This window comes from Primulina eburnea, chromosome 8 (assembly GCF_022965805.1).
Source record: "Primulina eburnea isolate SZY01 chromosome 8, ASM2296580v1, whole genome shotgun sequence".
In the NCBI taxonomy this organism is placed as follows: Eukaryota; Viridiplantae; Streptophyta; class Magnoliopsida; order Lamiales; family Gesneriaceae; genus Primulina; species Primulina eburnea.
The window spans coordinates 9,704,692-9,729,900 of record NC_133108.1 but is presented as its reverse complement, the minus strand read 5'-3'; the positions used below and the strand labels follow the sequence as shown (position 1 = coordinate 9,729,900).

At 36.3% G+C, this 25,209-nt stretch overlaps 1 protein-coding gene and 1 long non-coding RNA gene across 3 annotated transcripts; one reads left to right on the top strand and one right to left on the bottom strand.

Moving 5' to 3' along the window:
- The first annotated feature begins 3,176 nt into the window (after nucleotides 1-3,176).
- On the top strand, nucleotides 3,177-13,653 carry LOC140838862 (uncharacterized). The gene is made up of 2 exons (XR_012119669.1): nucleotides 3,177-5,150; nucleotides 13,370-13,653. It is a non-coding gene; the product is annotated as an uncharacterized lncRNA (long non-coding RNA).
- A 4,786-nt stretch (nucleotides 13,654-18,439) lies between these two features.
- Nucleotides 18,440-24,849, bottom strand: LOC140838861 (zinc finger CCCH domain-containing protein 37-like). 2 transcript variants are annotated; one of them, XM_073205467.1, is made up of 12 exons: nucleotides 24,429-24,847; nucleotides 23,145-23,386; nucleotides 21,838-21,894; nucleotides 21,687-21,758; nucleotides 21,531-21,593; nucleotides 21,269-21,457; nucleotides 20,326-20,363; nucleotides 20,161-20,207; nucleotides 19,950-20,080; nucleotides 19,552-19,605; nucleotides 19,097-19,204; nucleotides 18,440-18,798 (listed from the first exon to the last, which is right to left on the bottom strand). In XM_073205467.1, the coding sequence occupies exons 1-12, from the start codon at nucleotides 24,763-24,765 to the stop codon at nucleotides 18,634-18,636; spliced, it is 1,503 nt and encodes a 500-aa protein (XP_073061568.1). In that variant the 5' UTR covers nucleotides 24,766-24,847; the 3' UTR covers nucleotides 18,440-18,633. The 2 variants fall into 2 exon arrangements, with proteins under 2 accessions (XP_073061568.1, XP_073061569.1); XM_073205468.1 differs by lacking the exon at nucleotides 18,440-18,798 and adding an exon at nucleotides 18,818-18,949 and having other exon boundaries at nucleotides 24,429-24,849.
- Between the last annotated feature and the right edge of the window lie 360 nt (nucleotides 24,850-25,209).

The window sequence follows — 25,209 nt, the reverse complement described above, 5'->3', positions numbered from 1 at the left end:
TGTTGTGATCAATGTTGGTGGTGATCTATGTTATCTCTCGTGCTCTTTATTATTAATATCATTACCTTGATAGAATTACAATTGAAAGTGCAGAAGTCACTCTCAAGTATGAAATGCATTTAAACTTGTTTTATCTATACTTAAAAGGGCTAAAGAAGTATATTTATTTTCCAGATTTTTGTTTGCAAGAATGCAGCTCTTCCAATTTCATATTGCATCGTTCCGATCCCAATCCCAACCCATAACATTTGGAAAAAAAAATAGAGAACTTGAGATGGGAATCCTGCCGTGTGCCCGCCTGCTGCCTGATTGCGGGCATATGCTCGTATGCCCTGTGCAATTTTTTTTCTTTTTAAATTTTAAAAAACTGCACAGATAACGTACTGCATAAACTAGCCAAATTCAATCAATAGAAAATCATATGATGTAGAAATCTTGGCTCTAATAACACTGTTGGTGTATCGTTTTCTCGCCCAAGACTCAGCGGAAGTTTTATTTTTTTTTTCTTTTGATGTTCAAAACGTTCTTGGCGTAATATGATTCAAAATCATTCAAAGGGCGTTTAGATTTGATTTATCTTTGTGTATTAACGCCGATTCCAACTATTCCGGTGTTTAGACAATAATAGTTGTTCTTGTAAATCCCTACAAACTTTGTTCAACCTTCTAATTGGATCCACGATCAGAAACTTTGTTCTTTTTCTAGATTGCACTAGAAAACTATGAGAAATTTACGTCGAGATGATTGTCAGAAGGTGGTAGAACCACGGTGGCATGACAGCGACAAGGCGGCGACGCACAGTGGTGTGTGGAGGTGCTCTCCCATGCCTCTTCTCATAGGGAGGGCCAATTTTTAAGTGAGGGAAGAAGCATAATTTTCTTGTTGCTCAAATTTTTGGTGAATAAAAGACTTGTTTGTAAAATTTATATGTGTAATTCAACTATTGATTACATGTATATAAAAGTCTCTTCCTGATATTTTCAGAACTCTCCTTTTATCAAGACTAGTATTTAACCCGTGCGATGCACCGTATGATATTATTAAAAATTAGTGAAAAATGAATAGATATTTAAATTGAAAAAAATAATATAATTATAAAAATAAAAATAAAACTATTTTTTTTTTGCTAATTTTAAAAAACTTTCTTAAATACAACGCATGTCGATTAAATTTTTTGGCTAATAATCACTATCATATATAAAAATTTTAGATTGTGTTAGCCTAAGGCAATGTCATGATGCTTATCATGAAAGACATATTTCAAATTTAATGTCTTGTTGTTCTCGTTGTTTCAATATGTAGGTAGTTCATAACAACGAACAAATCTAAATTTAAATGAACATTACATCTTGGAATGATTCAACTCATATATGGTGCTGGAAAGAAGAGTCATTTCAGAATTTAATTTTGTAGTAGATAAATTTAGTAAGATAAATAGAATAAAATTGGTTTATAATATAATATGCAATATTGCATTATTTATAATTTAAAATTCAAATAAGACATCCCAATGAACAAAAATTGTACATCGATTGCTTTTGACAGAATTATATCATACATTAACTATTTCAAATTATGAAAATCTCGAATTACATGCATTGGGTGTCAAATATTTCTGATTATTGAGATTAATTTAATGTTCATTTGAAACTCTTTCAAATTTATCTCTTTTAATTTTCTCGTGCTCTCTTATTTTAACTTTTAAGAAGACAATTCAAGATATACAATATACATATGGTTTTTAAATAAACTACAATGCATTAATTCTTTCAAATTAAGATACTTTTGAAATAATATGCATTTGGGAGAAAAAATTTATGATTATTAAATGGAAATATAATGTCTATTGGAAAACATTGTTGTAGTGATAACTTTTAACACTCAACCAATTTTATTTTAGAAAAAATAAATAGACTGATTAAATATTGTATTTCTTTTTTAGTAAGTAGTTTGTGCATAAAATTACTTAAAATAGCAAAATGTATTTTTGAATGATTTACCACATGAGTGATATTGAGCATTGCAATCATTTGTATTTTAAATTATTTATACAGCTTTTAATTAAATTGATTGATATAATCAATGCAAATATTTTAATATAGTTTACGTTTTCAATAGAGTTTAGTTTCAATTTGAGTAAAAAAATAAAAAAAACATATAATACATAAATTACATTTGAATTAATATAAAAATTAATTAAATTCAAAATTGAATTAAATGAATTGATATAATCAATGCAAACAATAATTGAATTGATCATTTATTGCAGTACATGTAAGGTCCAGAAATTTAATTCTCGTAACCTGAATACATGCAATCTAGGATTTTATTTTAAATTATGTGTTTAATTATTTTTATGCATTTTATGCATAATAGAATTTAATTCATGAAATATTAAAGGTTCATGCATTAAAATTTTGAAGTTTCATTTCGCGCTCAAACTAGAAACGGAGATCGGTGAATTTTCAAGAAAATTATTTTATTACAAGATTAATTTTTATTAATTAATATAAGATGTTTTAAAGGTATTTTTCAAGAATTAGGATTTACTGGGTATTATTCAAGAATTAGGATTTATTGGGTATTTTTCCCAGTAATATTTTTATTTTTAACGGTACGCGAATTTTATCAAATCGGGGGACTTTCTGGGGGTTCGGTTAATATTTTTAAAATCTTTCCAACACGAAATATTTTTCGGGAGTGTGCTTGGATTTAATGAGCCAACTTTTAAGCTCGTTGGATTTAAAACTCTTTTAAGCTTTTAATTAAACCATTTAGGGACCATTAGGTAATTAATTAATAACTAATTAAACCTACCCTACACAATTACCCTCCCCACCAACCGACACCCCTTTCATTAGAGATTATCCTCCAGCAGCAATTGTCTATCAGTTTCATCATTCCTATTTGAAGGCCACGGTTTTGCTTGTTTTGCATTAAAGAAGTTCCTCCGGCGCTCCTCTCTTCATCCTTCTCACGCTAATACATCTAAGGCATGCATTGTATTTATTTTTTTCTGTATCACACATGTTATATATTGCTGTTAAGTGTGCATATCGTGTAGGAAACTCTCGATCCATCAGGGAGCAAGAAAGGATTTTCGGTTTTGTTTCTTACCATGCATTCTTTGATTTTTGAACTCACGTTTTTTTGTTCTGGTTTTGGATGCAAAGGGCTGCGAGTGCTGGTCGTATAGGGGCTGAGAAAGGTGATGAGGTGATGTTCTGGGGTTGGGGTTTACGGCAGCTTGCTGTAGGATGAAGAGCCAAGGCGTGTGCATGTCTAGGTACTCGTTTGGGTTTTGGATCGTGCATAGGGTGGTGCCGACGGTGCAAGAGTTGCAACAAGGCCTTGACCAGACCCTGGTGGGTCTGAGTCATGTCTCGATGAGTCTCAATCACCGCTGTACCCACCCATGTAGTAGAGCGAGCGCTGAGGGGACTAAGCATGGGTCGCGGGTGGTGCGATCTCGGGGCTAGTGGTTGTAGGCTTGGTGCAGCTGACTTGGGGCTGTAGGCTAGTGTTAAGTAAGTGCAGTAGGGTCCTATGGAGGCCTAGGAAGGGTCGAGTCATGAATGGTCCTTGATGGTTCGGTCTAGGAATGGTAAAACGTGAATTTGGTGCACTAGGGTCAGGATGGGTAGCTTGCTGGAATTTTCCAGCAACCGTTCAGGGCATTATTCGAGTTTCTAAGGGCTGGATTCGAGATCTTAAGGACCTTTTAGATGTTCATTAAGTGTGGTAAAAATTTGGGGAAATTTTGGTTAAGTTTCGAGTCGATTCGGGTTAAAACCGAGACCCCGGTACAAGTTTTAAAACAATTCGGTTAAGTTATGAATGGGCTCGAGTTTACATCTAGGGATGCTTTTAAATATGTTTTGGGATATTTTAAGGAGTTTGGTAAGCTTCGGATAAAAATAATGAGTTTTGGATTTATCCGAGATTTAGTCACCGCACGAAACGTTAATTAAATGATTAATTGAAACGCCTAGATTTAAGCTTAATAAAATTATGAGAAATTATATTTAAGCTCAAATAATTATTAAAAGTATAATTTTTTAAATTGCGAATTTTATGTTGTGGTTTGGTTTAATTCGGGATTAAAACGCATTAATATGTTATAGTTAAAGATTAATTTAAAAATCATCGATTTAAGCCAAATAAAAATATTGGAAAATTCGTGTAGGCTTAAATAATTATTTGAGATATGTTAGAGTCAATGTAATTAAGAAAGTGTCAAAAAAGTGAAATTTTACGTTTAGGGGCAAAACGATAATTTTTGGGTTTCCAGGGGCAAAATAGTCATTTTGCACCCGAGGTGAGATTTTGGTCCTGGCAGCGCCCTGAGCACATTTCTATCATGTTTTTAAATGTTTATGCATCATGTTTACGATTTTTACGCAATTATGATAAATACGGTGCATGATTGGTTTAAAGGAAAAAAATTATGTATATGCATGATTTTATTAAGTGATGAATATGATGACACGTTTTAAAGGAAGTGATTTAATTGTGACTAACACGATGACATGATGATATGATTGGAGATATCGTGAGGGAAAAGGCCCCAGAGGGAGCCCGTTTACGGGAGAAGGCCCCAGAGAGAGTCCGACGACCGTAATTCCATTGACATGATATGATGATATGATAGCCCAAGGCCCAGTTGAAGGGTGAGAGTGTCGCTGGTGTCCCCGCCGCCCAGTACTGTGGTAACACGTAGATGGATCCATCGACTGACATGATGACATGATGATACGAAAGTCACAGCTAATGAACTGAATCCAATAAAAAAGAAAATGTTTACGTATACGAAGATATGAGATGACATGCTTTGACACGACATGATTTTACACCAGATGTTGATGTTCATGCTTTTAAAGTACATGAAAGATATGTTTACGTATATGATGATATGATATGACATGCTTTGACATGACATGATTTTATACGACATGTTTATGTTCATGTTTTTAAGTTCATGAAAAATATGTTGAGTATGATATTTTTCACTGTTGTGTGCCTGTATATGTACTTGTTATTCCTTATACAGGTGTGCTGAGTCTTTAGACTCACCAGGCGTGTGTGATGCAGGTGAGCTTCATGATGAGGAGACTGGAGGTGCCGAACTCTGAGTAGGCAGACCTGGTGCGGTGACACGACCTGATGACCACACGTTTTTCCGCATTATGATTTATGAGATTGATAGGAGATAAACATATTTACACGTTGATGATTTTAAGATTTTTATTTGTTTATGGCTATTTTAAACTGCACAATTTTACTGTCAAACATTTAAGATCATTTTTAAATGTTATATTTTATGTAGATCGCATGCATGCGAAACGTTTAAAAGTTATTTAGAAAATGCGAGATTTTATTTAAAAAAAATTATGCACTTTTAAAACGAGTAGAAGTTACAGTTTGTATCAGAGCAAGGGTCCTGTATAGGGTTGTAACACCGCCAGCTTCTGCCGCTCAGTTTTGAAGCCTCAAGTCTGTAAGCTTTTATGATTTAAATCTTTTAAATGATTTACTCTTATCACCTGCATGTTAACATGATTTACGCTTTATGACGATCTACGGTATGTGTTTAACTGCATTTGTTATTTAAGGATTTCCTGTTTTTTTATTAAAAAAAATAGATTAATTGTGTGATGGGTTACGTTTATAAATTGGACTGTTTCCAGATATGCCTCCCAGACGTGATCCCAATAATGATAGGCATGATGAGATTCCTGGAGGAGGCAGAGGACCACCACCACCACCATCACAAGGAGACCCCGCTACCCGAGTACTTGAGGGGATAGCGAGGCTCATGGAGCAGGCCCAGCAGGCGCATCGCCAACAGACTGATATTTTTTAGCAGTTCCGTAGGCTCAACCCAAAGGAGTTCGGGGGTACTACTGATCCGTTCATTGGCGAGGGATAGATCCGAACTATGGAGCTACATTTTGAGTATCTGCAGATGGGGGATGGAGACCAGGTTAGGTGTGCCATCTATATGTTGAGAGATGATGCATCTCTGTGGTGGGAGGGAGCCGCTCATGCGGTGGACGTGGCTATCCTTACCTGGGACAGATTCAAGGAACTATTTTACTGGAAGTACTTTCCAGCCGACGTCAGGGGCCGCTTGAAGAGAGAGTTTATGAGTCTCCGCTAGGGGGACTCATCGGTGGCGGAATTTATCCGCAAGTTTGATCGAGGATGTCACTTCGTCCCACTTATTGCCAGGGATGCCGGACAGAAGCTGCGGCATTTCATGGATGGACTGAAACCTACCCGTCGCCGGGATGTGATGCTGATTAGGCCTGCGAGTTATGATGAGGCCACTTCTTGTGTCTTCCAGGCGAAACAGGCACTCCGAGACATAGATTTGGAGCTGCAGCGAAAGCGGCACCAACCTCAGTCCAATTTCCAGCCACTGAAGAAACTGTTTATTTGAGCGCCGAGACAGCAGGGGCAACAGAAGCCCCAAATGTAGATTAGGAGGCCACAACAGCAGCAGCAGCAGAGACTTCCTCAGGCGCCAGGGGCGCCTAAACCAGATGACGGGAAGCCTTGCCCACAGTGCGGTAAGTTTCATTTTGGTAAGTGCATGTGGGGAACCTTCAAATGCTTCGTGCGCAGACAAGAGGGCCATAAAGCAGTAGATTGCCCTAGAAACAAGGGCCCCACTACTGGCCGGGCTTATGTGATGCATGTCGAGGAGGCCGAGGAAGCGCCAGACTCGACACTGGTTATTGGTAACCATATTGTTTAAGATTTTAATTTTTCGCATGATTGCTTGGATTTAATGTTTGCTTGATGATTTACTTATTGGGATTGATAACATAGAAAGAATTAGGATGCATGTTCTACCTAATAGAGGCTATGTTCGAAACTTCTGTATTTTAGAGGATTTATTGTTAAAATTTTAGAAATTTTTGGGTTAAATTCGAAAATAAGGTCAGGGTCGTGTTGCCATTTTCGAGAATTTGAAGGATCTGGGTGCAATTTTTGAAACTTTAAGGGGTTAATTTTCAATTTTCGATTTTCTGAGGTTGAATTTCGAACTTTTGAGAATTTATTCTTGGGTTAATTCAGTGATTGTTCGAGGATTTTGGGGTTAATTGTCGATAAGAAGTTTCTTAAGTTCAACTCTATTAGATTTGATGGTATGTTTTGTCGCAGGGAGGATATATATTGCAGGTGTAGCCACGCATGCATTGATAGATTCGGGGGCTACACATTCGTTTATATCTGAATCTTTCGTAAAACGACTAGGAATCATACCAGTAGCAGTGGATTTAGGATTCAGAGTATCAATCACATCCAGGGATCAAATGTTCACCTCCCAGTTAGTGAAGAAACTGGAGCTCCGGATACAGAAGTATGCGGTGCACGTAAATTTGATAGTGCTACCACTACCGGAGTTCGACATCATATTTGGTATGGACTGGCTCCCTTCTCACGGTGCAGTCATAGGTTTTCGACAGAAGTCAGTTTTTGTCAGACCACCCAGTGGGAAGCCGTTTGTTTTTGAGGCAGCTAGACATCAGCAGATGCCGCACGTCATTTCCTACTTGTGTGCGAGGAAGCTTATAAAGAGAGGCTGTCAGGCATTCTTAGCCAGCATTTTATCAGTGACAGAGCCAGTCAGTCGGAGGCTGGAGGAGGTGGATGTTGTCAGGGAGTTCTTTAGTGTGTTCCCTGAAGATGTTTCAGGTATCCCACCAGATAGAGAGGTGGATTTCTCTATTGAGCTTATACCAGGGACAGTGTCGATATCTAAAGCACCCTATTGATTAGCGCCTGCAGAGATGAAAGAGCTCAAGGATCAGATTCAGGATCTTCTGGATAAGGGTTTCATTCGCCCTAGTTTTTCTCCTTGGGGCGCTCCAGTGCTATTTGTTAAGAAGAAGGATGGCAACATGCGTCTGTGTATTGACTGCCGAGAGCTGAATAGAGTCACAATTAAGAATAAATATCCGCTGCCGAGGATTGATGACTTATTTGATCAGCTTCAGGGAGCCTCAATGTTCTCCAAGATATACCTTCGATCTGGATACCATCAGCTGAAGGTAAGAGATTCAGATGTGCATAAGACAGCTTTTCGGACGCGATATGGGCACTATGAGTTTTTGGTAATGCCTTTCGGTTTGACGAACACGCCAGCGATCTTCATGGATCTCATGAATCGCGTGTTCCAGCCATTCTTGGATCAGTTCGTTATAGTCTTCATTGACGATATACTGATCTATTCGAAGAGCAGGTAGGATCACATTCATCATCTGAGGACAGTATTTCAGACTCTATGGGATAGACGACTTTATGCCAAGTTCAGCAAGTGTGAGTTCTGGCTTGACAGGGTGGCATTTTTGGGCCACATTATATCTCAGGGTGGCATATAGGTCGACCCCAGTAAAGTAGAGGTAGTCAAGGATTGGCCAGTTCCGAAGAGCGTGACAGAGATCCGCAGTTTCTTGGGATTGGCAGGTTATTACAGGAAGTTCATCCAGGGCTTCTCTTCGATTGCAGTACATTTGACCGCCTTGACGATGAAGAATGTCAAATTTATCTGGGGATCCGAGTGTCAGGAGGGTTTTGACAGACTGAAGCAGGCCTTGACCACATCGCCAGTTCTAGCTATGCCATCAGGGCAGGGAGAGTTTGTGGTCTATACATATGAATCTAAGCTTGGTTTGGGCGCAGTTCTGATGCAGCAGGACAGAATGATAGCCTACACTTCCAGACAGCTGAAGGTTCATGAGCAGAACTACCCGACTCATGACCTCGAGCTGGCATCAGTAGTATTCGCCCTGAAGATCTGGAGACACTATATGTATGGAGAGAAGTGCAGGATTTTTACAGATCATAAGAGTCTGAAGTACTTCTTCACACAGAAGGAGCTGAATATGCGACAGAGGAGATGGCTTGAGCTGGTGAAGGATTATGATTGTGACATTAGCTACCATACAGGTAAGGCTAATGTGGTTGCAGACGCTCTGAGCAGAAAACACGCTGTGATTACCCATTTGTCAGTACAGAGACCGCTACAGGCTGAGATTCAGATATTTGAGCTTGCAGTTTATGCCGGGGAAGAGGCCCCGAATCTTGCTACTCTGACTGTACAGCCGACTATGAGAGACAGAATCCGGACAGGGCAGATTTCTGACGAGCAGTTACAAAAGTGGAGACAGAGGGACGAGGCTAAGGGTCAGAGACTGTATACAGTTGTGGATGGCATAGTCAGATATAGGGACCGCCTCTGGGTTCCTGACAGTGATTCTCTTCGAACAGATATTTTGAGCGAGGCCCACAGCACCCCGTACTCCATCCAGGGAGTACCAAGATGTATAAGGATCTACAGACTCTGTATTGATGGCCGGGCATGAAACGAGATATTCTGCGATTCGTCTCCGAGTGTTTGACTTGTCAGCAGGTCAAAGCAGAGCATCAGAGACCTGCAGGAAAGCTGAGACCACTCCCTATTCCCGAGTGGAAATGGGAGAACATTACTATTGACTTTGTGACGGGGCTTCCGAGGACTACTGGGGGATTCAATGCCATCTGGATGATAGTTGATTGGCTCACTAAATCAGCCCATTTCTTACCTATCAGGAAGACATTCACCATGACTCAGTACGCAGAGTTGTACATCAGAGAGATATTCAGGCTGCATGGGATTCCAGTGTCCATCGTGTCAGAACAGGATCCGAGGTTCACATCTGCATTTTGGAGGAGTCTCCATCAGGCGTTGGGTACGAAGCTACTGTTTAGTACTGCTTTTCATCCTCAAACAGACGGTCAATCAGAGAGAGTGATTCAGATTCTGGAGGACCTACTCCGAGCTTGCATGATCGATTTCCAGAGCAGCTGGGAGTCGAAGTTACCTCTTGTGGAGTTCACATACAACAACAGTTATCAGGAATCGATAGGTATGGCTCCATACGAGGCTCTATACGGGAGGAATTTAGGTCTCCAGTGTATTGGGATGAGGTAGGAGAGCGAGCCGAGTTGGGGCCAGATATTATCAGACAGACAGCAGATCTAGTGGCCAGGATTCAGGACAGGATGAAGACTGCACAGAGCCGTCAGAATAGTTATGCTGATCAGAGACGGTGAGATCTTGAGTTCGCAGTAGGGGATTATGTGTTCTTGATGGTAGCACCAATGAAGGGTGTGATGAGGTTCGGGAAGAAGGGCAAGCTCAGCCCTAGATTCATCGGACCATTCGAAATCCTAGAGAGAGTGGGGACATTGCGTATAGAGTTTCCTTACGGCCGAATCTGGAGGGAGTTCATAACGTGTTCCACGTCTCTATGCGGCGGAAATACATGTCGAATCCTTCACATGTGCTTAATTATGAACCACTTCAGCTGACACCGCATCTATCATTCGAGGAGAAACCCACTCAGATTTTGGACAGACAAGAAAAGAGACTTGAGAACAAGGTGATTCAGATGGTAAAAGTCAAATGGCTGAATCATTCAGAGAAGGAGGCTACGTGGGAAACCGAGATCGAGATGAGGAGTCGCTATCCGGAGTTATTCGGTATATTTTAATTTCAAGGACGAAATTTTATTTAAGTGGGGGAGAATTGTAAGGTCCAGAAATTTAATTCTCGTAACCTGAATGCATGCAATCTAGGATTTTATTTTAAATTATGTGTTTAATTATTTTTATGCATTTTATGCATAATAGAATTTAATTCATGAAATTGTAAAGGTTCATGCATTAAAATTTTGAAGTTTCATTTCGCGCTCAAACGAGAAACGAAGACCGGTGAATTTTCAAGAAAATTATTTTTATTACAAGATTAATTTTTATTAATTAATATAAAATGTTTTAAAGGTATTTTTCAAGAATTAGGATTTATTGGGTATTTTTCCCAGAAATATTTTTATTTTTAACGGTACGCGAATTTTATCAAATCAGGGGACTTTCTGGGGGTTCGGTTAATATTTTTAAAATCTTGCCAACACGAATATTTTTCGGGAGTGTGTTTGGATTTAATGAGTCAACTTTTAAGCTCGTTGGATTTAAAACTCTTTTAAGCTTTTAATTAAACCAATTAGGGACCATTAGGTAATTAATTAATAACTAATTAAACCTACCCTACACAATTACCCTCCCCACCAACCGACACCCCTTTCATTAGAGATTATCCTCCAGCTGCAATTGTCTATCAGTTTCATCATTCCTATTTGAAGGCCACGGTTTTGCTTGTTTTGCAATAAAGAAGTTCCTCCGGCGCTCCTCTCTTCATCCTTCTCACGCTAATACATCTAAGGCACGCATTGTATTTATTTTTTTCTGTATCACACATGTTATATATTGCTGTTAAGTGTGCATATCGTGTAGGAAACTCTCGATCCATCAGGGAGCAAGAAAGGATTTTTGGTTTTGTTTCTTACCATGCATTCTTTGATTTTTGAACTCACGTTTTTTTTTTCTGGTTTTGGATGCAAAGGGCTGCGAGTGCTGGTCGTATAGGGGCTGAGAAAGGTGATGAGGTGATGTTCTGGGGTTGGGGTTTACGGCAGCTTGCTGTAGGATGAAAAGCCAAGGCGTGTGCGTGTCTAGGTACTCGTTTGGGTTTTGGATCGTGCATAGGGTGGTGTCGACGGTGCAAGAGTTGCAACAAGGCCTTGACCAGACCCTGTTGGGTCTGAGTCATGGCTCGATGAGGCTCAATCACCGTTGTACCCATCCATGTAGTAGAGCGAGCGCTGAGGGGACTAAGCATGGGTCGCGGGTGGTGCGATCTCGGGGCTAGAGGTTGTAGGCTTGGTGCAGCTGACTCGGTGCTGTAGGCTAGTGTTAAGTAAGTCCAGTAGGGTCCTAGGGAGGCCTAGGCAGGGTCGAGTCATGACTGGTCCTTGATGGTTCGGTCTAGGAATGGTAAAACGTGAATTTGGTGCACTAGGGTCAGGATGGGTAGCTTGCTGGAATTTTCCAGCAACCGTTCAGGGCATTATTCGAGTTTCTAAGGGCTGGATTCGAGATCTTAAGGACCTTTTAGATGTTCATTAAGTGTGGTAAAAATTTGGGGAAATTTTGGTTAAGTTTCGAGTCTATTCGGGTTAAAACCGAGACCCCGGTACAAGTTTTAAAACAATTCGGTTAAGTTATGAAATGGGCTCGAGTTTACATCAAGGGATGCTTTTAAATATGTTTTGGGATATTTTAAGGAGTTTGGTAAGCTTCGGATCAAAATAATGAGTTTTGGATTTATCCGGGATTTAGTCACCGCACGAAACGTTAATTAAAGGATTAATTGAAACGCCTAGATTTAAGCTTAATAAAATTATGGGAAATTATATTTAAGCTCAAATAATTATTAAAAGTATAATTTTTTAAATTGGGAATTTTATGCTGTTGTTTGGTTTAATTCGGGATTAAAACGCATTAATATGTTATAGTTAAAGATTAATTTAAAAATCATCGATTTAAGCCAAATAAAAATATGGGAAAATTCGTGTAGGCTTAAATAATTATTTGAGATATGTTAGAGTCAATGAAATTAAGAAAATGTCAAAAAAATGAAATTTTACGTCTAGGGGCAAAACGATAATTTTTGGGTTTCCAGGGGCAAAATGGTCATTTTGCACCCGAGGTGAGATTTTGGTCCTGGCAGTGCCCTGAGCACATTTCTATCATGTTTTTAAATGTTTATGCATCATGTTTACGATTTTTACGCAATTATGATAAATACGGTGCATGCTTGGTTTAAAGAAAAAAATTACGTATATGCATGAGTTTATTAAGTGATGAATATGATGACACGTTTTGAAGGAAGCGATTTAGTTGTGACTAACACGATGACATGATGATATGATTGGAGATATCGTGAGGGAAAAGGCCCCAGAGGGAGCCCGTTTACGGGAGAAGGCCCCAGAGGAAGCCCGACGATCGTAATTCCATTGACATGATATGATGATATGATAGGCCAAGGCCCAGTTGAAGGGTGAGAGTGTCGCTGGTGTCTCCGCCGACCAGTACTGTGGTAACACGTAGATGGATCCATCGACTGACATGATGACATGATGATACGAAAGTCACAGCTAATGAACTGAATCCAATAAAAAAGAAAATGTTTACGTATACGATGATATGAGATGACATGCTTTGACACGACATGATTTTACACCCGATGTTGAAGTTCATGCTTTTAAAGTACATGAAAGATATGTTTACGTATATGATGATATGAGATGACATGCTTTGACATGACATGATTTTATACGACACGTTATGTACATGTTTTTAAGTTCATGAAAGATATATTGAGTATGATATTTTTCACTGTCGTGTGCCTGTATATGTACTTGTTATTCCTGATACAGGTGTGCTGAGTCTTTAGACTCACTAGACGTGTGTGATGCAGGTGAGCTTCATGATGAGGAGACTGGAGGTGCCGAACTCTGAGTAGGCAGACCTGGTGCGGGGACATGACCCGAGGACCACACGTTTTTCCGCATTATGATTTATGAGATTGAGAGGAGATAAACATTTTTACACGTTGATGATTTTAAGATTTTTATTTGTTTATGGCTATTTTAAACTGCACAATTTTACTGTCAAATATTTGAGATTATTTTTAAATGTTATATTTTCTGTAGATCGCATGCATGCGAAACGTTTAAATGTTATTTCGAAAATGCGAGCTTTTATTTTTAAAAAAAATTCTGCACTTTTAAAACGAGTAGAAGTTACAGTACATATATGTCAATATTAATGATATATATTTCTCTTTTTAGAAATGACATTTTGACGAGAAATTACTATTTTTGGTAAAAACTCTGCTTATATATATATATATATATATATATAAATATATATATATAAATATATATATATATATATATATATATATATATATATATATATATTCATTCTCCTCATTTAATTAACATTTAAACTAACTTCCACGACTTCCAATAATGGAATCCATTTATAAACTCCTTGTTTGATCTCCATCAAACTATAGTCGTCAAATTCAACTCTTTGAATTTGACTATCTCAACAGGAACACAGAATCCAATAATTGTGCGACTCTCAATGATTCAGAGATACAACTAGTCATAAGTTCACAAATTCATGTGATTGAGAACAACATTTGTTTTTATTCGGGCTTACCCTAATTAATTCAATTCTTTTCATCAACCCCTTGATCAAGAACGTCAGAACTAAAGTCTGATTGCACTCATCTGATCATGATAAGGGCGTCTAGTATAATCGCCACATGATCCCTTAAATATTACTGATAGTGTCTGCAAGAATCTTAAGTTATGGTTAGCATACAGTACAGTCTCTTCAACACATATATCTTAATAGAATCTGCAATCATCGATATATCGAGAGTTACAAATGAATTCGATATCGACGTGATCTGTCTTTGAGTAATAATAATGACATGATATTTGCAACTCAGGAAACACATTCTCAAAACGCACATGACTTACTCTGGCCAGAGATTCTTTATACTATTAACTCTTCATATCACAGAGTATATCTTCACCCGTAGGTGAGCAGTGAATCTCCGACTACAATGCACTGAATCTTGTGTTTCGAAACTACACTCAACCTCGCCACCTGATGAATCTTGATCAAGTCAGTAAACAGATCAAAGTGCATGCTAGTACGTAGAGCATCCACATTGTCCCGGGTCAAAAGATTAATGATGTATATATGAATATCTATTTTACTGCAACCCAATATTCCTTTCCCGATTTTGATTGGAATCTACTCACTAAACGAATCTCTGAAGTACCTTCCCAGTATACTTCTCCCGCAACAACCAGGTCTTCTTGGCATACTTGTCTCGATGAATTTTCATGCCAATAATTTTTTTTGTTGGCTCCAAGTATTTCATAGAAAAAATCTTGTTTAGTTGCTTCTTAAGGCTTTTGATTTCAAAAGCATCTTTGCCAACAATCAACATGTCATTTACATAGAGCAGAAGCACCGTCAAATCATCATCAGAGGTATTTTTTACCAATGCACAATGGTCTGCAGTGGTTTTCTTGAATCCCTATTGAGTTATAACAGACTCAAACTTCTTGTACCACTGTCTTTGTACTTTCTTGAGACCGTACAAACTCTTCTTTATTCTTGACATCCATTTGTTCTACCTCTATATCAAGTTCAGCTGCTAACCATAGGACAATCCGAATGGATGAAGTTTTACCTTATGTCTAGGCATCGAGGCGCTTTGCTATTATATATGTATGATAGCATGAAAAAGCTTGTTGCATCCTAATAAAAAAGTGATGTCTTTCTCTCATGTTTGACGTTGGGATGAATGAAACATTTCTACTAGGTGGTATATGATTTTGGATTGACGTATTTGTATTTGATGAAAGGGTCTCAGAAAAATGGATCTCAAATCAATTCAGTTTGATTTAGCGATACGCATGCAATGATAACAATAGAAATTGGAAATTCAATGCGTAAGTTTGGTTTAAATTTTGATGTTTTGGGGAATAATTTATATAAATGTGTTATGAAATATTTTTGAGTACAAATATATATGTTTAACATTATTTTCTAATAAATTTATGAATTGATGGATTTGGGATATGATTTGAGAGATTTGAAATTCAACACAATTATCACTGAAATTGCATAGTTTAATATGAAGTAAATTTTAAATCCATTTGAATTTTATTCATACAAGCGTCAAACAAATTGAAGAAATCATCTAAGTCTATCGCACAACTTAAGATTTTATTTAGCAAATATTATTTAATTGTGAATAAATTTAATTTGTATAAATGCTGATTATGGTATCTTCGAAATCTTATAACGTAGTTTATTCATAGTAGATAATAATAGAAAATCTTTAGGAATTTCTGAAAGCATAATGATCAAAAGTCGGACAGCGTAAAAACACAAGTACACAACACCATATTTTTTGGAAAGTTATCGAAATGACGAATATTTAATTATTTATCAATATATACCAGGTTTAAAGAAAATCAGCAACAGAAACAATCGCTACAAGGGGGCTTGAAAGTCCAACCAATGTTTTTAAATTAGGACAGGTTCGACTGGATCGATCGGTTTGACCAGAAATCGATCATAGGTCAAGTCCGGATGAATTCTATAAACTATTTTTAAGGTGAAACAGGTAAGAACGGGTAACAAAATCGGTTCATCGATTCAAGACTAGTCCAATTGATTCTCCCATTTTTATATTTTTTAAAATTTAAGTTTTTTATTTTATTTTTCAAAAAAAATTTCTTATATTTAAACTTTCAATTATTTTGTTACATATATGATTATTTAGATTTTCAATTTTTTAAAAAAAAAACTTTGGACTTTAATAAAAATATTATTTTAGTAACATTTTACATTTTTTTGATTTATTTATTTTTTAAAAATATAGATATGATCATAGATAAATTGTTTATACTATTTTAAACTTGAATAAATATATTTTTTTATTATTTATATTCACATTTAATATATTTAAAATTTAAATTAAATATTTACTATATTATATTATTATTTTATATGATATAACCATCTATTTGTTTTTAAAATAAATCAATTGATTATAAAAACATTGAATCCAAATAGATTCGACAATATAAATTAAATGTACCCTCTCGAATCTCCTTATTCATCGTTACCCTAGACTAGGGGTGGACGTTAGGTCGGGTTTCATGGGTTCGGGTCAGATACTTGAAATTTTCAGGTACCACATTTACTACCCGAACCCGAAGTTTAATCGATGCTACCCGATGGTTCGGGTATCGAAATTTTCGGGTATTGCCGGGTACCCGAAATTTATGTCAAAAATTCTATTTTTTTTTATCTCTCATATATATATATATATATATATATATATATATATATATATATATATATATATATATATTCTACACAAAATAGCACAACAACAATAAAAAGTTGTAGGAAAACCATAAATCTAAATAAAACATATGTCATTCAAAACAGCAGTAATTCAGCACAACAAAATATTCATCAATTTTAAACAATATTAAGTTGATAAAAAAATCATCAATTTAAATAAAACACATTTCAATCAAGGGCAAAACCACTTGAATTCACCATAGACAAAAAATTCATCATATATTAACCAATCCAATCTCTTCGAAAGTAAAATATAAACTTCTTCAAATAATGAACAATAAATTAAAACAAGAGGTAAATCATCTTCCAACTTCCAAGCTAAAACATCATCTGTCCGGATATATCATCTTCCAATTCAGGACTAACTCAAAGACTCAAAATCCAATCAAATCAAAGTACCTGAAATGTTATAATTCTATTAGTTTTCTAAGACAATCATTATTAAATTAGATAAATATAATGAATTTAAATTTTTAAAACTTACAATGATCAATTGTTGATGTTTTTCATAATTATATATCAATTATGGTTGAATTCTTCCTTGAGTTTGTTAATTATTTGAAAAAAAAAATAAAAAAAATCAAAGAGATTAGTCATTAGAGAATAAAACATAACCACTAAGAATAAATATCGAAAATTAAAGAGAAAAAATATATGTTTTTCTCAAGTATTTCGATTTTAGCCAAATCTTCCTCCACACATATAAGCTTAAAATCCAACCTCAGCCAATCTTGGGTATATACAAAAGCTTGAACTATTTTAGGGGACAATGAACTTCTAAAAGCATCCAAAACACAACCGCATGTACTAAATGTTGCTTCCGAATCAACAGTTGGACAAAAAATTGTGTGAGACGGTCTCACGAGTCGTATTTTGTGATACGGCTCTCTTATTTGGGTCATCCATGAAAATGTATTACTTTTTATGCTAAGAGTATTACTTTTTATTGTGAATATCGGTAGGATTGACCCGTCTCACAGATAAAAATTCGCGACACCGTCTTACAAAATACCTACTCCAATAGTGGAGACAGGAATAGCTAAGATATCACGTGCCAATCAAGAAAGAATATGAAATCTGGAGAATTGGCTTTCCACCATTAAGGATATCAAAATTGACATCATAATCCTCAGGATCTCACCTAGATATTTCTCCAATTCTGACTTCACATATCTTTTTTCCCACCAAGTTTATATTTTCTAAACTCATCTTTCAAATATGTTCGAGAAGTAATTGAATTATTAGATTGAGAATCTTTTGAAAATAATGTAGAACCTAATGCAGAACGTACCGGACTTCATGGAGTTCCATGTCCGACTTAATCAAATGTATACTCACTTTTGAGCAGAGGCGGCTGAGACGCAGAAAAACGTTGGAAGGGAAGAGAGTAGAGTACTAAAATTAGGCATTTAGTTTTTTTATTCCTTAATTTAAAATATAAAACATCATATATATATATATATACACACACACACAATTCTGAATCCCGAAATCATAATATTTAGATGTGTCTTAATACTATATTCAAGAGATCACAATAAATGTTAGAATAATGGTCCTAATCATCCTCTTAAAATAATCTTGAATGCGAAATTGCGGAGCACCATGTTAAACCTGTTAAAAATATTTAGAATACCGAATCTTCAGCGAACTCCAAACGACCCTATAGTCAATAAAGCTAATTAAATAAATAACAATGCTACATATAATCAACACATTCATCCAGGATATTGGCAAAACCCTTCCAAAAAGTAAAGCTAAAGCTTTCCATTAATATTCTTCTCCATTCCGTACCCCTTCGACACCAGAAGCTGTGGCACCTTCTGTTGCTCCAGCAGATGCCATCACCTCTCCGGGAGGGGGGTGGTCAAACTTGCATGTTGCTCCAAATTTGCACGCTCCAGTCTTCATATAATATGGGCAATGTATAGCACCCTGTAAAAATGCTCGAAAGGCTGTTGATTTCTTAATAAAACGAGTAGCATTAGGGGGGAAGGAAATTATGAAAAACAAACAGAATTAAAAAAAATGTTGAGATAAGAAGCAATACACGAGCCTGGAACTTTGGACTTTTAACCAGAAATACCTAATGAGGAATAAAACCATTGCCTCTAAGAATTTGATAGCTACTACATTTAAATGTAAGAGAAGTAGAAGCAGTTATATTTGTTAGATCCTCAGCCAGACCAATAAAAAGATTCACAGTGGCGTTTCAACATAGGTTAAAAAATACCTCTCTCCTCGGTAGCCCAGCAAGAGTGAACTTCATTGCTGTGCGATCAATAGGGTGGTGAAACTTGCAGCTATCTCCAAACTTGCATATCCCAGTTTTCATGTAGTACTTTTAACCAAAGAAATTAAATAAATAAGATGTAAAGCAGGAATAAATGTGCATAATTCATTCTAAAGATATTATGGGATAAGCACAAAAAGGTTAAGAAGCAAGCCGGGTGTATATTTTAATCTAGAGGTTAAAAACCGTCCACGCAAATCATCAAGATAAACCACACAACAAAAGTCACACAACTTGTGCATAGCGACTAATCTTTGATGTTCAAGGGCTGTCGAATGATATGGAGGTGTTCCTCATAAGGGATATCAAGATGAAAAATATGTATGGACAAGCTAGAATAAATGAACGAATGAAATGGTCATATTGAACGAAATATTTGATAACTAAAAACGCACATCGCATTCCTGTTGTCCAGGTCGTTGAGGGTAAACAGATGCTCCAAATCCAAGCTGCAAAAAGCAAATGAATGAAAATTCATAAGACGACAAGAACAACTTAAAAATATGTATGGGGATTTTGGTTGATCAAAAAATAGCATAAAACTCGGAGCAAGCAGAAGAAATATGAGCAATTGTAATATAGCTTCGCATGTGAAGTTTGATAGTCTCCATTCCAAAAATTCAGGTATGTGATGATGTGAAGCACAAGAAAACTTAAAAAAAGAAACAAAATCAGCTGTCTAAACAAAATTAGAGTGAAACACAAAGATAGCCCCCAAACTAAGCATTCCTGGGCGTTCACACTAAAATTTCATGTGAAACCACCAAAAAACATAATAGTTTTTCCAACTTACCATTGTTTGAGTCAGCCTTGGATCAAAAGCTGGCAGGAGGGATGCTGCCGAAGCAACAGCACCAATGTTGAAATGTGCTGAGGAAGAAGTTAGAAGACTGGGGGCTATAGCAGTAGAAAGTGGGTAGGCCGCTACATAAATTTTTATCGCTTTATAGTTAAAAATCAATTAACCAAATTGACCTTGACCAAGTTGACTTTAACTCTCTCACCATTTCGCTCTGGATGATTGTAGCGACAAGTGGCCCCATATTTGCAGCTGATATAATGCAATGAGTAACAAAAGGTTATTTCTGGAATTAGTCAGATGTACATATAAACCAAAATGAGAGGTGTTTAGTACAATTAAAATATAATAATAATAATAATAAACTGACCTGCCAGTTTTTAGATAGAATGGGCAATCTTCTCCATCCTGTCAACAATGATAGGCGCACAAAAACCAATTTGTTTACCAAAGAAGGAATAAAAATTTGACCAGATCAAAGACAATAACATCTTACAAGACAATAATTGAATCAAATTCCTAGTTCAATAGAGCAGTAATGGAGGTAATCATAGTCAAGGTAAAAAGGGTCCGGTGGTCTGCAAGCCTCCTAATATTCAATTTTGACAGTCTTGTGAATGTCATCAATTCTTTCAGATTTGACTCTTGAGGTTTATTCATTTTGGCATTAAAGTTTGGGTATTAAATTGCTTTCCACTCCCGCCCCGCGCCCTCCCAAAAAAACGACTTAGGTCAATCACTATTTTGAAGACCGGGAATCCCAACATGAGCCATACATTAAGTAATAAAGCAAAGAATGATGACGTGCTGCAGAATTTTTACTAGCATGTGAACCAAAATATTCAGCAAACGTCAACTATAATCATAAAAATAGTTTATTCTTGTTACGATCTTCAATTGTTTACCCTAATCTGAAACCCAACATGAGCCATAAATTAAGGGATAGAGCAAAGAATGAGGACGTGCTGGAATTATTACTAATATGTGAATCTAAATATTCAGCACAAATCAATAAAATCATCAAACATAGTTTGTTGTTGTTACAATCTTAAAATGTTTACCTAATCTGAAATCCCAACATGAGCCATATATTAAGTGATAAAGCAAAGAATGATGACATGCTGCAGAATATTTATTAACAGGTGAATCTAAATATTCGGCACAAACCAATAATAATCATCAAACATAGTTTATTCTTGTTACAATCTGTTCACCCTAATCTGAAATCCATCCAATTAATTAAAAAGGCAGAACAATTCAATCCCAGTTGCCCAATATTGGTGAATGAAATTCTAATCTTAAAATACACATACCGATCTTATTGGGAGGCCTTTGGAATTGTGTGACAATGCTGGTGTGAAAATCGGGGATTTTCCATCTCCAGATATCTTTTGCTGCAACCCAGCACCGATTTCTTCTCCAGCTGATTGTATTTGCACACCTTTAGGGTGATGAAATTTGCAGGTCACACCAAATTTACAATTTCCAGTCTTCATATAGAACTGTTAAAAAGCATCAAATTAAATTACTAAATTGACATTATATCCACCAGCGATCTGGTGTCAAAAATCTTACAGCACATGGAGGTTCTGATGGCCTTTCTGGTAAGACAGAGACATCAGTATCCCCTTGAGCCCCCTAAAATCGAGTTAACAAAGCAATAAGTTGAAAAACAAGACAAGAAATTGTCCAATTTAAAATGACTAGGAATAAACCTCGACAGAGAATTACCTGGAGTGTTTCTTTCGGATGGTTGAATTTGCATCTTACACCGAACTTGCATCGTTGAGTCTTGAGAAAGTACTGGAACAACAAACCAAAATAAGTGTAAGGATCCTAATAATCACCAAATCCTGTAATAAAAGTATATACATTAGCTTACAGGACAATTCAGTTCTCCTGGTCTTTCAGGAAGGTATTCACTTAGTACAAGTGGAACCTGAAAAGAAAATAAAGCAATTTTGATTAATCTTTCATGAATATGGAATAATATCGGCAGCATTTCGTGAGAAAGGAACAAGCTCAAGTAAAACTGTCATGGGAAAGAAAAACTATTTCTATTTGTCCAAAGAAATGTCAGTTCAAGTTAGTTAGCCATTGGAAGCCACGATCCATGTTAATTCATATTAAATAACTGAATTAATGGAAAGGTTGAGAAGTGTTTCTTGACAAAACCCCTGCTGTATAGAGTAGAAAAACCCAACAAAATTTATTAATTAGGCCCTCAGAGAATTAGACCGTCAGAGTTCTCTAATTCTAATCATGCTCATATGCATGCACATAGTAAAGAGAGTCATGCATCATGAAGATGCACATGTGATTAAGTATTATGGTGCGCAGACCAACTCACACTAGTCAAAGAAGTTAACTTTTTAACATAGGTAACTAGTCAAGTAACATAATCTTATATTGCAGAACTAGGTGAAAATAGGTAAAAGCAAAAGAAAACAATGTAGAATAAGGTACCCTATTTTGCACGGGGAAGCCATCACCATGGAATCATATTTGGTTTCAAGATACCACTGTATCATGCTAGAAATATAGTATATATATGTTGTCCAAACATAGACACAATCTTACATACGTAGCATTACTGCAGTACCAATAAGGATGGTAACAGACCTATTGTAAACAAAAAGTTCCGAGTTTCAACAGAGAAATTGCTGAGTGGTCGAAGAAGTTCACCAGAACTTATGTGATAACCATGTACCGTATTCCACTCACTCACTTACTGTGACCCCCCAAAAATAAATCATAACAATAAGCTCAAGACAAATTCGAAGAGAAAAGAGAGAGAGTTGAATAAATTGGACCAAAGTATCAACTTGTATCAACATTAGAATCTCTCTAATCCTATTGATGAAAAAAAATAGCATCAAACAATACAAAAGGCAGACAAGTGAAAATAATGAACCTAATAAAACTAATATTGTCTTGAGCATAGGGCAAGCCAAAAGAGTAATGGCATTTGTGTTTTGCATGGACCTCTGAATTAAGAGGCGTGATAATAGTATATTTATCATATAGTTTTACTAAATAGTACCATAAACATATTGTAGTAAGGTAAACTAAATTAACAAATAACCAGGTAAAACACCAGGGAATCGAGATAGATTTAAAAATAATTGATATATGATAACTAAGTAATGGAGCACTGCTAGATAGTATCAAAGCGGCAAAAAGGATCACCTCTTTCCAATCTGGGATCCCCCCTTCCGGAACCCAAATAGGATGATCAAATTTGCAGCTCTCTCCAAACTTACATGCTCTCGTTTGCATGTAAAATGCACAGTCCTTTTCTCCAGGCCTCTGGGGATAAATGGGCAAATTGCTTGTGCTCTCATATCTAAAGCGCTTGGTTAAAAGTTCTGCTGAATACCAAGCTTCGGTCTGCCCAATCGTGTTATGGGCACCCAACTGATGATAGAGTGCTAAGTAGATAGTAGACATATAAAAATAAACCAATTACATGCATTACTTTACAAATAAGATTATCTATATATAATAGAAAAATATGAAGGCAAATATTATTGACCGATAATATTGTTGAATTCAAATCTCTACTTAATAGTATTCTCAAAATATAAGTTTGAAACAACTAGTTATTAATAAATTGATACACTTCATATTTTCATATTATCATCGACAATAGATTAAAGTTTCAGAAGAGCAATTAAAACTTAACAAAGTCCCCGTGAAACCAGTAACTCACTGAAGAGTGAACTTGTGTAAATCTGACACTAACCTCTAGCTTTTTCTTTAATCTTTCACTAAACATATGTTTATTCAAATACGAGATATTATGAAACATAGAAACATCATTTGAGTAGTAATTCGACTCCCGAATAAAATCTCGACACTCTTGTTCTTGTTTCCCTCTTTTATCAAGTATCCTTGGATTAAGTTTTGATTAACCACATAACATTAATAAGCTATCTAGTTCATTAGTGTAAACCCTTGGATATAGCATCACCAGCATTTGTGGGATGTTAAGAAGTAATCATTGAAGCAAATGTACTAAAAGCGAGATATTGCCGTTGCATTTGTGGGATGTTAAGAAGTAATCATTGAAGCAAATGTACTCAGTATATGGGCGAAATTTGGTCCTCAACACAACCTGGCTCTCTTCTTCTATTTATCACAAAATTTGTAGAACCAACCAATAGCTTAGCATAATAAAAAAATAAAACAGAACCATTAGTCTAGCACAGCTGATGTTAAAAGACTAAATTTATTCTTCTCGGAGCATTCAAGAAAACTACCCTTGTGCGAGTAAATAGGAAGTAGCTAAACAAGAACTGCAATATGTATACGGTAATTTAAAACTCAATGAAACAGATTGGTACAACTAGAGTATGACACTTTGTTGTGTGAGAATAAATAAAAATAGGTAATCACAACACAATGATTAAGTCATCCAGCACAAACAAAATATCAACGAAAATAAATCAAGTAGAGAGAAAAATTACTTACAGTCAGAGGAGGCGCGCTTCAATCCAGCGTAAAGTGATTCAGTGGACGTAATAGTAGACCCCAGATCGACGCCAGGAGGGGCATACGAACTCGTCGAAGTGGTGACGGATACACCAGGAATCTTAGTGGAGTAGCTGTCGGGGTTGTAGAGCATTGAAGAAGATATGGCGGCAGCGGCGGCGGAAAGTGAGTCGGCGCTTAAGAATCTGAAAGCACTGCCGCGCAATGAAGTGTCAGCGGGGAGGTAGGAGTCGGCGATGGATCTAGAGCTGTACAGACTGGAGGTGGTGGCGCCGCCGTAGCTGCTAGGGTTGTAGCCGTAGAGTTGATTCGCCATCTGGAACCACTGTGTTTTCCTGGGCCGACACGATTAATAAGAAGTAGTGATACATTATTATTTGGAATGTGATTTGAGTTTTTCTATGCAATCGTCTAATATCCTTCGACTTCATCCGTAAGCTTTAAAATTAAAATTAGGAATTGTATTTTTTATTTTTGGGTTGGTCAAAATTGGTTTCCATTTTGATTAGACTAAAAATACGTTAACTAAGAATGTAATCGAGCCGAGCCGAACTTTTGAATGTTTGAGCTTGGTTCATTTATAATCGAGCCGAGCTCGAGTTTTATTTAACGAATATATGCATGGCTTACGAGCTTATTCAAGTCTTTATCGAACCTAAACAAGCTTAATAAATATGAATTATATATTTAACTTTTCATTAAATTAATGAAAAAGTAAACTATATATTTAACGAAAAATATATTATTCTTATTAAAATTT